The 14006-nt window shown below is 42.3% G+C and overlaps 2 protein-coding genes across 2 annotated transcripts; one reads left to right on the top strand and one right to left on the bottom strand.

Moving 5' to 3' along the window:
• Window positions 1-158: 158 nt before the first annotated feature.
• Window positions 159-524, bottom strand: LOC123841182 (replication protein A 14 kDa subunit-like). The gene has a single exon (XM_045870847.1). It carries the CDS (start codon window positions 522-524, stop codon window positions 159-161), a length of 366 nt encoding a protein of 121 aa, XP_045726803.1.
• A 6910-nt stretch (window positions 525-7434) lies between these two features.
• On the top strand, window positions 7435-9581 carry SCGB1D2 (secretoglobin family 1D member 2). Its single transcript, XM_064576599.1, has 3 exons — window positions 7435-7489; window positions 9216-9403; window positions 9492-9581. The coding sequence occupies exons 1-3, from the start codon at window positions 7435-7437 to the stop codon at window positions 9579-9581; spliced, it is 333 nt and encodes a 110-aa protein (XP_064432669.1).
• The last annotated feature ends 4425 nt before the right edge of the window (window positions 9582-14006 follow it).

Genomic DNA, 14006 nt, shown 5'->3' with positions numbered 1-14006 from the left:
CATGATCCCAGGGTCCTGGGATCGAGCCCCGCATTGGGCTCCCTGCTCTGCGGGAAGCCTGCTTCTCCCTCTCCCACTCCCCCTGCTTGTGTTCCCTCTCTCGCTGTGTCTCTCTCTGTCAAAAAATAAATAAAATCTTTAAGAAAAAAAAAAAAAGATCAATCATATTGCTCTACCCCCAAAGGAAAAAACTGAGGGAACTCATGGGTAATTTTCACAGCTTCATTGTAAAGTCCAAGATCAAAAGGATGGTTATCTTCTTTAAACTGGATATATGATGTATACATTATGGTTGCCTTGGCCGTTACTCTTCCAGCTACTTCCACGATTCCAGAGATTTCTTCATCAAGGGGCTCCATCAATGCAATGGTTCCATTTTTTCCTTCTCCATCTGAAAGTATAAACATTTTTCCAATGGGATGAATCTTTTCCAGCCTCCTTATGAAGCAGACTGCCCGTCGATGAACTTGAGCTAGCGTGCTGGTGTTGACGGACGACCTGGGCAACACCATGACATCCACCATGATTGCAGTGCGAGACTTGCAGACAGCAGGAAACAGGCCATTCCAAATTATTTTTAATGATTTGTCATCCCCAGCTGAATTAGGTCCTTTGATGTTATCCAAAGCAAGGGATCAGAAACCACTTCTTATAGAAAAAAGTGTGTGTACCACAAAATATTACTTTCAATTATTTTTTTGGTGTCTAGAGATTAGTACACAGAGTCAATGTTGTGTAAGATCTGAAGGGTGACATGCATGCCTCTGTCTTTATAAATTGGAATAAGAATGTTCATTTCAGGCAAAATGGGACATGACAACCAGTGTCACCACATGATATATCCTTTGTGACACTGTTTGTGGACCTTATGATCCAGAAGTGAGGTCTTAAATTTTTCCATGTCCAATGTATATGTTAAGCCCTAGAGAATCCCTGGGATTTTAACCTCAACCAAAAGGACACATGTGACCAGTGTCTCCTGCTGTGAACACGAGCCCAGAGACCCTGTGTGGCTTGGGGATAACTAATATCTATCCCCACCCCCTACTCTCCTATACCTTTAGTTCCGGTACTCAGTGTTTGGAATTTAAAATCACAAAAGCCATTTCAATGTGATAATAAAACAACAAATTAAGTGACTGAAAAGTACTATGGGGAAAATTTTAACTGAGAGAAACCCCATTTTACCATGAGAGAAATCCCAGAGACTAAAGCCAAATTGTGAAGTACACTTTGTTCCCACTTGGGATAAATAAACATTCCTCATTGGCGGAGTCAGTTACATTTGGTTGATATTTGAATAGGGAGTGAGCTGATTTATTTTGTTTGACATTTTACTTGTATATTTTCCTTTTTGTTACATAAACGTGACAGCTGACATTACTGCCAGATACTATGCTGAGCGTTTTTCCTTTGTTAATTCATTTATCATAAAATAAATCCTATGAGGTAAGCACTATTGTTATCACCTTATTTTGCAGATGAAGCACCAGCCCAAGAGGGTCAGCATCTTGCTGATGTGCCCACAAGTAGAAAGTACAACACCTGAGCTTGAACCCAGTTGTCTGACCCTAAAGTTGGGCCCTTCCAATGTACTGCTCCCACTGCTCAATGAATGAATACATTCTACTTTGTAAGACCCAGCATTTCAGAACCCAACACACAGTGTAAAACTGCCTGATGAGGATTCTGAACGGGGCTGGACTGGATTCGTAAAATAATTTGAGAAGAGCGGACTTCCTTAAATGTTCTACTATTTTCTTCAGGAACAAAATGTGTGCCTCTATTTTTAAGATTCCTTTTTACATCTGTAAGTAAATTTTCATTATTTGATCCTTAAAGTTTGCATTTCCACTTAGGTTACTCCAACATATTTTTGTTGCTGCTATTGTTCTGTTGCCAATGGCATCTTTTTTTCCATGATGTTGAATAGTATTAGCAGGTTTATAGGAAAGTCATTGATGTTTACAAGCTAATCTTATATTCAGCTACCTAATGAACTTTTGTCAGTCCTAATATATTTTTTCAGTAGATCATCTTAGATTTATTCGCCTTGATCAACTATCTATATGTGGTGACAGTTCCATTGAATCATTTTTTTCTGTTTTCTTGCTGAAAGAGAATGTTTTTAACAAGATGTTTCCCTTTTTTAAATAGCCTTTATGGATTTAAAGAAGTGTTAGGTTCACAGAAAAATCAAGCAGAGCATACAGAGTCCCGATGCGCCCCTCACCTCCACACATGCACTGCCACACCATCAATAACCACACCTGATGGTACATTTGTTACAATTGGTGAACCTATCCTGACACATCCTTATCACTCAAGGTCAGTAATTCACATTATATTTCACTCAGGTAGTAATTTGATGGGTTTCGACAGATAGATAATGACAGGTATCCAGCATCATAGTCTCATACAGAGTAGTGTTGCCAGCCTGCATATCCTCCGTACTCTGCATATTCATCCTTCTTGCCTCCCCAACCCACAAAAACCTCAGATCTTTTATTGTCTCCATAATTTTGCCTTCCCAGGATGTCATAGAGTTGTAATCATACACTAGGCAGCTCTTCACGTTGGCTTCCCTTGCTTAGTAATATTTATGTAAGGCTCTTCCATGCCTTTTCATGGCTTACAGCTCATCTTTAAGAGATCAATTCCTGAGAATTTTACAACTATATCCCATCGTTGGAAGGTACCACACTTTCTTTATCCATTGACATACTAAAGGAAATCTTGATTGCTTCCAAATTTGGGCAACTATGAATGAAAGTGCCATGAACATCACGTGCAGATTTCGTGTAGCCGTGTTTTCAGCTACTTCGCATGAATACCAAGAAACTCAACTGCTGGATCGTACTGTAAGGCTATATTTATTTGATAAGAAACTGCTAAACTGTTTTCCAAAGTACCTGTATCATTTGGCATTCCCACAGGCAGTGAATGAGAGCTGCTGATACTCCACATCCCCAACAGCATTTGCTGTTGTCAGTAAATTACCTTTTTAAAAAGTAAAAGAAGTGGCGCCTGGATGGCTCAGTTAGTTAAGTGGCAGACTCTTGGTTTCAGCTCAGGTCGTGATATTGGGGTCCTGAGATCTGGCCCCTGGTCAGACTAGGTCTCATCGGGAGTCTGTTAGAGATTCTCTCTCTCCCTCTGGACCCTTCCCCCACCTCTCTAAAATAAATGGATAAATCTATTTTTTAAAAGTAAACAAAGAAGAGAACTGGAGAGAGAGATGAAGAAAGTGAAGATCATCAGAAGAATTCAGTTGAGTCAGAAACTGATGCAAGCAGAGAACTTCACTGTCATCTCTGTTCCATCTGACATGTCATCACCTCCAGCCACCCCCAACTGAAAGCACCAATTTGTTACTTTTCAATTCACAAAACATCATGCCTGAACTAGACCTACTGGCTTCCAAACTGAACAAGATTGAGCAAGTTTCTTACCTTCTGCAAGTTAGTTGACTCAACTGTTAAACGGGAAACCTAATGGCTTGTAGATTTGGAGCAATGATTGAAGATGATAAATTATGTTTCCACATTCTCTGGCCATAGATAGCAAGCAAAATTACTGCTACTCATTTTCTTGCCGCTATTATTATTGGCTACAGGAGGGTTTGCAACCCAAAGAAACTGTACAGAGGATTACAATGGTATGTTTCCAGATATCATCAACCCACTGTTAATGTGATGACACGATTTTCATTGAAGATATTTTACTTCCCCCAGCTCTGGCAACCACCATTTACTCACTATTTCTGTGAAACTGACACTCTAGGAACCTCATATTAGTGGACTCATACAGTATTTTCTTTCCTTTTTTTTTTTTGCTGAATTCTTTTTTTATTTTTTTATTTTATTATGTTATGTTAATCACCATACATTACATCATCTAAGATATCTTTTCATGTTGATTTATACAGATTTTTTATTGTGTTATGTTAATCACCATACATCTTTAGTTTTTGATGTAGTGTTCCATGATTCATTGTTTGCGTATAACACCCAGTGCTCCATTCAATACATGCCCTCTTTAATACCCACCACCAGGCTAACCCATCCCCCCACCACCTTCCCCTCTAGAATCCTTAGTTTTTTTCTGAGTCCATAGTCTCTCATGGTTCGTCTCCCCCTCCAATTTCCACCCCTTCATTTTTCCCTTCCTACTATCTTCTTTTTTTTTTTTTTTAACATATAATGTATTATTTGTTTCAGAGGTACAGGTCTGTGATTCAACAGTCTTACATAGTCCACAGCGCTCACCATAGCACATACCCTCCCCAATGTCTATCACCCAGCCACTCCATCCCTCCCACCCCCCACCACTCCAGCAAGCCTCAGTTTGTTTCCTGAGATTAAGAATTCCTCATATCAGGGACACCTGGGTGGCTCAGTCGGTTAAGCGGCTGCCTTTGGCCCGGGTCATGATCCCAGGGTCCTGGGATCAAGTCCCACATCAGGCTCCTTGCTCAGCAGGGAGCCTGCTTCTCCCTCTCTCTCCCTCTGCTTGTGCTCTCTCTGTCAAATAAATAAAATCTTTAATAAAAAAAAAAAGAACTCCTCATATCAGTGAGGTCATATGATACATGTCTTTCTCTCATTGACTTATTTCGCTCAGCATAATACCCTCTAGTTCCAACCACATCATTGCAAATGGCAAGATTTCATTCCTTTTGATGGCTGCATAATATTCCATTGTATATATATACCACATCTTCTTTATCCATTCATCTGTCAATGGACATCTTGGCTCTTTCCATAGTTTGGCTATTGTGGACATTGCTACTATAAACATTGGGGTGCACGTACCCCTTCGGATCACTACATTTGTTTCTTTGGGGTAAATACCCAGTAGTGCAATTGCTGGGTCATAGGGTAGCTCTATTTTCAACTTCTTGAAGAACCTCCATACTGCTTTCCAGAGTGGCTGCACCAGCTTGCATTCCCACCAACATGTAGGAGGGTTCCCCTTTCTCCGCATCCTCACCAACATCTGTCTTTTCCTGACTTGTTAATTTTAGCCATTCTGACTGGTGTGAGGTGGTATCTCATTGAGGTTTTGATTTGGATTTCCCTGATGCCAAGCGATGTTGAGCATTTTTTCATGTGTCTGTTGGCCATTTGGATGTCTTCTTTGGAAAAATGTCTGTTCCTGTCTTCTGCCCATTTCTTGATTGGATTATTTGTTCTTTGGGTGTTGAGTTTGATAAGTTCTTTATAGATTTTGGATACTAGCTTTTTATCTGATATGTCACTTGCAAATATCTTCTCCCATTCTGTCGGTTGTCTTTTGGTTTTGTTGACTGTTTCTTTTGCTATGCAAAAGCTTTTTATCTCGATGAAGTCCCAATAGTTCATTTTTGCCCTTGCTTCCCTTGCCTTTGGCAATGTTTCTAGGAAGAAGATGCTGCTGCTGACGTCGAAGAGGTTGCTGCCTGTGTTCTCCTTTAGGATTTTGAGGGACTCCTGTCTCACATTTAGGTCTTTCAACCATTTTGAGTCTATTTTTGTGTGCGGTGTAAGGAAATGGTCCAGTTTCATTCTTCTGCATGTGGCTGTCCAATTTTCCCACCACCATTTGTTGAAGAGACTTTTTTTTCCATTGGACATTCTTTCCTGCTTTGTTGAAGATTAGGTGACCATAGAGTTGAGGGTCCATTTCTGGGCTCTCTATTCTGTTCCATTGATCTATTTTCTCTTTTTACTGGCTTCTTTCCCTTAGTCTACAGTCCTCAAGTATCACTCATGCTGTAGCACTTGACAAGCTTTCCTTGCTTTATATGGCTGAATGTGAATAATCCTACATTATATGTATGTACCATATTTTCTTTATCTATTCATCTACCCATGAACACTGGGTTCTTTCCACCTTTTGGCTATTGTGGATAATGCTGCTATAAATATGGGTATGTAAATATGTGTTTGAGACCCTGCTTTCGATTCTTTTGCACAGGTACTGAGAGGTGAACTCAATTGATCATATTAACTTTCCTTTTAATTTTTGGAGGGATTTCGAGGCTTTTTTCCTCAGAGGCTGCACCATTTTACATTCCCACCAAAATGCACAAGGGTTCCTATTGCTCCACATCCCTGCCAACACTTGTTCTTTCTCTCTCTCTCTTTTTTTTACAGTAGCCATCATAATAGGTGTGAAAAACCCATGTGATTTTGGTGAGAGATCTAAAACCCAGCATGAAAACACTAGTGCCAATAAACCTAGATGTGTCTCACCCCACCCACCATTCTGCCCCTACATCCCACAGAGTACAATGGAAACTCTCCTTGATTTGGCCCATCCTGTCTCTCCAGTCACAATGCCTTTCTTCTGCCACCATGCACTGTTGTATGTATTGTATGTTTCAGGGTAACCTAGGTACCTGATATTCCCAAGGAACATGGTTTATGCCCTCTTGTCTCCCCTCATGCTGTTCCTTGGGATCCCTCCTCCAGCCTTTTCTTCAAGTCAAAATTCTATATACACTTGAATGGCTCTCCCATATGCTCCTCTGGATAACCAGACTGACCTTCCCATGCCTTTAGTAAGAATTTTCCACAGCTCCCCTGTGTTTCCACAGAGCAGAATGCTCATAATTGGGGAGAGGCAGAGGAAGAGCCAGTATGGGGAGATCTATTGCCTGGATCCTGATGACACCGAGGTGTGATCCTTCCAGTTGACAAGTAAAACTAATGAGGAGCTTCTTTTTCTCCATATAGTGCCTGATTTGATTTTAAATATCTTTTGATATTTTTAAAAATATTAGCTTAGAATAGGAAATTAGTATTGGGGAGGTAGTCTTCCTCTTGGCATTGTCTTCTCTTGGGATACCGAAAACCACTCATTCTTCTCACTGGGGTCACTATGCTACTAACCTTTCTCCCTCACCTGCCCAAAGGGATACTTGGCATACCGGGCATCTATTCGCACTGAAGATACACCTTAACCAAGTTTAGTTGTTTGATGATTCATATTCATCATTTATCCCAAGTATATTTGCTTTTCCTTTCCTGTATGCCAGGCATTATGCTAAGTAAAGATGAGCAAAACCAGAAGTTGACCCAGCATGTCAGGAGCTAATGCCCGGGGGCGGCGGGGGGGGGGGGGGGGCGGGCAGGCTTGCATCAATTAACTGACTATAGATTTGTAAAACTACAACCTCCATTTTTGCTACAAAGGAGAGGTGCATGCAGCCAGCAGTGCTATGAACAGGAATTTTGACGAAGTCATTGGAGTCTGTGACACTGATGGATGGCATGAGCACTCAATGAGGAAACTAGGGCTGGAAGCCAGGCCCATGGCCTAACCACATGTTTATTTGGGCAGCACCAGGGAGGCTCTCTAGGTATAAGTAGCTCTGGGCTCCCCAGTCTCCTGAATTCAGCTCCTAATTGCTCACCTTTCAATAAAGCTGAAAACTCAGGAAAATACAAAATGAGGTTGTTCCTGAGTGTCCTGCTGGTCATTCTGGCTCTTTACTGCTATGAGGGTGAGTATCATTTCTCATCAGTCAGGCACCAGCCCTGGTGAGTACCCTTCTCTGAACTAGGTGAACTTAAGTGGTTCTCCTCTTTTTCCTACACTTGTGTACTAGCCCTCCTCCTCCCCACCTCATCTCCCAAGCTCAAGGTTCTTTTTGTCAGTTACAACAACCTGGAAGTTTTACAACAAATTCTTGTGGGCAAATTTTAAGAGTTTTCCACTGAAGCCTCTCTCCTTATCTGCGATGTGTATTTCAGAAGCAAGAGGTCAAAAGATTTAGTGTGAATCATGGCCTTGCCACTTACCAGTGCTTTGGCCTTCAACAAAATGTTTAATCTCTTCAAGTCTCTTCTCATCCTTGGGTTTGACAGATACCACTAGAGTAGCTATAGCAATGAACTGAGATTAACTGTGACAAGGCTCTAGGTTTGGCTACAGGCTGATGTCTAGTAGTTTCCAGACATTCTCCTTCCCAGAGTTTTTCAGGTGCCAGTTGAGTCCACAGCATTTTCACTCATGGATTCAGACTTAAATGTTACAGCTGGAACGGTTTGGGGAGAGTTCTCACTTCCAGAAGTGCTAGTGTTCTCTTAGTCTCTGATAATAAATCTTCAAGGCAGCTCTGGGAATGAGCAGCACTCACTAAATCTGCTAGTGAGTAGATCTCACCATATCTACCAGTCCTCCTGGTTTTCTTCGGAGTGCTCCCAGTATTTTGTAATAGAATGAGTACACTCTGAGGAATGGGATTTCTGTTTATCTAGATTAATTCTGGCTATCTATTCCACAATATTTTTGTATTTCTTCTTATCCTTGATACTGACCCAAGTCTTCTTCCATCTTTATTTCATCTATCTAAACATCCTCCTCTTTCCCTCTATTGCCTCTGATGTAAACCTCTCAAATTCTTTGCATAGTTTGACATCTGATCAGGGGTCAGAAAAGATCCTAATAGGGTACTTCCCTGGCTACAGCATGGTTACAAAGATGTGGATTGTTAGAGAATCCACATTAAGAAAAGTGGTCACTTTAAGTCTCGCCACAGTTCCATTGGAGTTAGGAAAGAGCCCCATTCCCTGTCTCTCACCCTCTCTAAGGAATTCTGTCCATCCGTGCAGGAATAAAAAAGCCAGTCATAACTTTGTGTATAAGCTTCAAATGTGTTCAAACTGATTACCTGGGGGTTTTGTTTGTATGTATGAATTTAGCTTTTTAACCATATCTGCATCCAATGACATAATCCAATTCTTTAGTCTCAAGCTGTCATCTTCCACCATATAAAGAGTGTGACCTGCTCTTCTGCAGATTGACCCACGGCTTCTCTGCTCTCTGGAAAGATCTGACTCTACCATTCAGTTAAAAATTGATTTTAAAATCTCCTCTAACCCAAAATCCAAGACAAAAACAAGATGTCATTCTATTCAGGCAAAACCTAATTGTGTGAATTATAAAGAAAGTAAATTCCATCAAACCAGGAGAGTTTTGGAAAGGAGGGAATGTGATTTAAAAAGGATAAAAACTGAACTAAGGATCAGTAAGCTGATATTCTAGTCTTAGCTCCTCTGTTTGCTCTTGAGTATGAAGTCACAGTTTCCCTATTCACCCATTGTCCTTGGCACTATAATGGGATGAGATCATACAACCTTTTGGGTTTCTGTCTAGTTCTAACATCAGGAAGCCATGGGGGAAATGTGATTTCCAATATATCGATTGTATTTCTTTTTCTTCACCAGCCAATGCGTTTGCCTGTCCAGCCTTAGTAGATGATTTGTTGAGCTTTCTCCTTCAACCTGCAGCCATCTACAAGAAAACAGTTAGGAAATTTAACGCATCTCAAGAAGTCATTGAGGCCAAGTTGGAAGTGAAGTCCTGCACAGATAAAATATTCCTTGGGAATAGAATACTAATTGCAAACACATTGGTAATTCCTTTCTTCTTTGTGCATAGAGGCTTCTCCTCAGCTGAGCAGCCAGGAGGGCGGTAAGGGTGCTGCTCTGTCAGGGGCACAGGTGGTGGAGTTATCTTCCTCCTTGCTCACCACTGATAGGATGAAAGGTGGCCACAGGGTGGATGACATTACACCTGGGGAGCTACACTAAGGCAGCCTGGAGCATCTGGGCACCTTCCTCCTCTTCAGGTCACTTCCCTGGGTGCCAGGTTCCCCATAGTGTCCTGAGGGAAAGTACACCAGGAGCCCCAAACAGTGATGTTGAAGGGCCAAAGCCTGACTGCCTCCTTACTTGGAAGCTTTCCTGAGGGCGAGTTCTCCCCCTCTGAGTGGACACAGTCACAGCAGAATCCCATGGGCATGTTGGGAGTGTTGAATGGGGAGACAGCTGGAAGGGAGGGAACCTGGTCCTCTGTCAGCATGGAGGGCAGCTGGCTGGGCACTCTGCCAGCTTCTGCAGAGCCAAGACCTACCCCCCTACCTCAGCCCACTTCACCACTACCTGCTTACAGTGCTCACCCTTATCGTACCCATGTCCAGAAACCCTCCTTCCTCTATCTCCTGTAGTCACATGTGAGGGTAAAACACTTAAATTATATCTTTGTCTAGAAATAAGATAGTTAAAGGTGTCTCTCAGCCCATCCAATGCTGGATTTGGCTCATCAGATTCAGTCATAAATGCCCATGGAGGCTGGGTTTTCAGTGCTAAGAAGACATGTGCCATCTGGTTGAATTTACACACCATGAACCTGGGACTCTCCTGAAAGCAGTATTCCCAAAGTCCCCTCCCACCCCTGTTCCAATCTCTCACCCCAGTCTTCCCACTGCAGTGAAAAATTAGAGTCCTCCACCCTGGGATAGCAGAGAAAAAAATACTGGGTTGCTCCTCCTTCCATTAGAAACATGATTCTTACTCTTGGGTCACCTCAGGCTTTATTTGCCAGACTATGAAAATGGATTTTTCCTGATTTGCATCGTTTGTTGTAATTGTGTCAGGTGTATTTAGTTTACCATCCTCCCTGGTTTCCTGTCTTGTGCCCATTCTACTTGCCTTTTGTTGGTTCAAATTTCACAGACAATGTCTTATGAGTAGAGTCTGTGTTAAGGTGTCATCCCCAGGAACAGCATAACTGAACTTCTCTCTCTTTTATCTGTTTCAGGGGGAAATCCTGAAAAAATGTCTCATATGAACCTTATATACAGTATGTCTGTCTTGCAATTATCACTTATTCTTCTGGAAAATGTAAAGGTTTCAACATCTTGCTTCAATAAATCACTTGCTCTGCACTACTATAAATGTCTTCTTATTATCCCACAGTCTCCAGCCTTGAGTTGGGGTGCTCTTTGTCATGCAGTGGACATTGGGTGTTGTCAGTAGTTAATTTCAGAGACCTAATGTCCAGTTACCCATGGCAGCCTGGGGAGCAGGGACCAAAAGAGGAAATATTTGCTCAGGAATTGTCCTGCATCACTTTATAGATTTCCCATTCACATGGCCACCAGCAAAAATGAAGTTTCAAGGTAATAAATGATAAAAAAAAAAAAAAAATTCCTGCTATGGTTTTGTAAGAAGGATACCCACAGCCTAATTCTCAACGTGGTTCTCAACCAGCAGCATCACTAATATTGTGTCCTTATCACAACCACAAAAACCTACTTGGTCCTCACACCTTCACTCTGGATTCAATGTTATGAATTCTCTGGTATACTTTGTTTTCCATCTACTTCTCAATTTTTAGTGAATCTCCAGGGTTCACCCTTCAGTTACTCTTTTTGAGTCTGCACATGCACATTGCCCGACACCTAGACAACTCATCAACAGGTTAATGCTTTTTCCCTCACATTCTCCTGAGAGCTCCAGAAAGAGTATCCAGCTGCCATCTGGAAAACTCCATACAGGACTCCACAGTTACTTCAGGTGAATGTGTAAAACTGTACACATTGCCTGCCAGCAGCCTGCTCTACCGTCCATGAGCCTTCCTTTCTCAATAGACTCCAAGCCATGAGGCACCTGATTAGTTTCCACTGGCTGCTGCAAAACACTACCGTTCGTTTAGTGGCTGACACCAATTATTTTCTCAACATTTGGATGACAGGATTCAAAATCTGTAACACTTTGCAGAAATTATTGTGTCAGGGCGCCTGGGTGGCTCAGTCGTTAAGCGTCTGCCTTCAGCTCAGGTCATGATCTCAGGGTCCTGGGATCGAGTCCCGCATCGGGCTCCCTGCTCAGCGGGAAGCCTGCTTCTCCCTCTCCCACTTTAAAAAAAAAAAAAAGAAAAGAAATTATTGTGTCAGGAGGGCCACGCTACCTCTGGAAGATTGAGGTGAAAATCTAGTCATGGTTGCTTCCAGCTTTGATGGCTGGAAACCATCATTCCTTATCTTGTGTCCCATCACTCTGATCTCTGCCCTATGAGGTCACACTGCTTTCTCTTTTTCTGTGCCTGTCAATCTCCCTTTGTCTTTTTCATATAAAATATATGGGGTTGTGGGGCGCATGGGTGGCTCAGCCTTCGACTCAGGGCATGATCCTGGATCCCAGGATCCATCCCTGCTTCCAGCTCCCTGCTCTGAGGGGAGTCTGCTTTTCCCTCTCCCTCTGCACCTCCCCCACCCCTTCCTCTACTCAGGCTCTAGGTCTCTCTCTCTCTCTCTCTCAAATAAATAAATAAATAATAGAATCTTTAAGATATATGGGGTTTCATGTAGAGGACAATCACAAAAATTCAGGACAATAAGGCCATGTCAGAGTCTAGTTTTATCACATTGACAAAGTCCTTTTCTACCATGAAGGTAGCATTGCAAGTTGCAGGGATTAAGATGCGGGTATCTTTTGGGGAGCTTTATAAGTTTACTGTTTTCACATCCCCCTGACATCCAAGAGTTCACTGAATTCTGCTCCTACTGCTTTCACAGCCTTACTTCTGAGCTGCCCCTCCTTTTCATCCCCACAGCCATCATCACACACCAGTCCTGTCCTGCCTGGCTTGGGTCTATTTTCCTATGTGGCTCCCTGGGCTCTGTCATACTTTCCTGCAATACATATTCCTCATTGACACCAAAGTGACCCTCCCTTCCAACTGTGACTCTGATCTCACTCCTACAACCACGAATTACTAAAGGTTACATGTTTCCACACCTTTTGAGTAAGAGGAGTTTTTGAATGTTACACCCAACTCTCAAATTATAGTCAGAAAGTGATACTACCTCTTGACTGAGAAATAGAAGGTAACAGCTATCTCCTATTATCAATTATTAGCAATGACTTTATAATAAATTTTTAACACATCAAGAAATAGGGACACTCAAATTGGTCCCCTTTTGTGAAATACATTCCGTATTCAAGTTACATACTATGCTCAGTGGACACAAGGATTATGGAGCTCTTGAAAACTGAGATGCTCAGACTGCAGACACACTGCTGGGAGGATCAAGGCCCACCATTTGCATTGCACACAAGGGCATTCATGGCTCCATCCCTGGGCACTCCTTAGCCTCAATCCCTGACCACCCAGGACTCTATGCTCAGCCATATTTGTCTGCATACCATTCACTCATGTATCACCCTGAGTCACTCGATTGTACCAGGGAGGTGGAGTTCTCTTTGCCTCTATGTCCTGCCTGAATAGGACAGCCTACAACCTCACATGCAAGGTCCATTTCCCATCTCCTCTTCGTGAAGCTCTCTCTGAGTCACACACCCTGAAACAAATCTTTATACACAGACACACATTTCACCCTCAACAACACACACAGTACACAGTTTTACAATCACACACACACAAACCCAGAAATACACAATATCACACTCACACACACACACACACAGATCTTTCTGTTATCACTTTGCCTTTCTCTGATAGACTATTCATATCACAGAGTGGTTTTGGATAAATTAATAATGTAAAACAACAAATTTTATCAATCACCATTGTCATTTCTAAAATACTAAGCATTTACATTCACTGAGCACTCTTATGGGCTAGTCATTATCCTGGAAGGTTTACATGTCCTGTCTCTCTTAGTCCCTATTAGCAGCCAGGAAGGTAAAAGATTGATACCACCATTGAATGTGGAGATGAAGAATGCCTTCCTCCAGTGTTCCTCAACCCTGGCTCTGTGTTAGATCAGTTCGGAAGATTTCAAAAGCAACTGATGCCCAGACTGCTTGCCACGGCCACTGGGACCAAAATACAGATATCTCTGCAGGCAGAACCCATGCAGTCCTCATTTCTTCATCCCCACCTCCTTTAAGGGTCAGTGGCCCAGTGACTGGAGAGGCAGGTGCCCGTCAATGGGGGGAGGAGGACAAGAATCTCCGTGATACTCAGAGAACCCCCAGCATCACCGTGGTGGTCACCATGAGACATTTTGTGTTTTATTTTAAGTTTTATTCTTATTTAAGTTATCTGTACACCCAATGTGGGGCTCAAACTCATGACCCCGAGATCGAGAGTCCCATGCTCTTCCCACTCTGCCAGCCAGTCAACCCCTGCCTTGAGACCTTTCCTTAGCTACTTCTGTAAACCTTCAATCCTGCTCATTTCAAGGGTATCCATTAGTTCCTCTGTTA

Source organism: Mirounga angustirostris, unplaced genomic scaffold, assembly GCF_029215605.1.
Source record: "Mirounga angustirostris isolate CCGP_5_RB_7025 unplaced genomic scaffold, mMirAng1.0.hap1 SCAF_13, whole genome shotgun sequence".
Lineage (NCBI taxonomy): Eukaryota > Metazoa > Chordata > Mammalia > Carnivora > Phocidae > Mirounga > Mirounga angustirostris.
The sequence above is the reverse complement of the archived record's forward strand: the minus strand, read 5'-3'. Positions and strand labels throughout refer to the sequence as shown.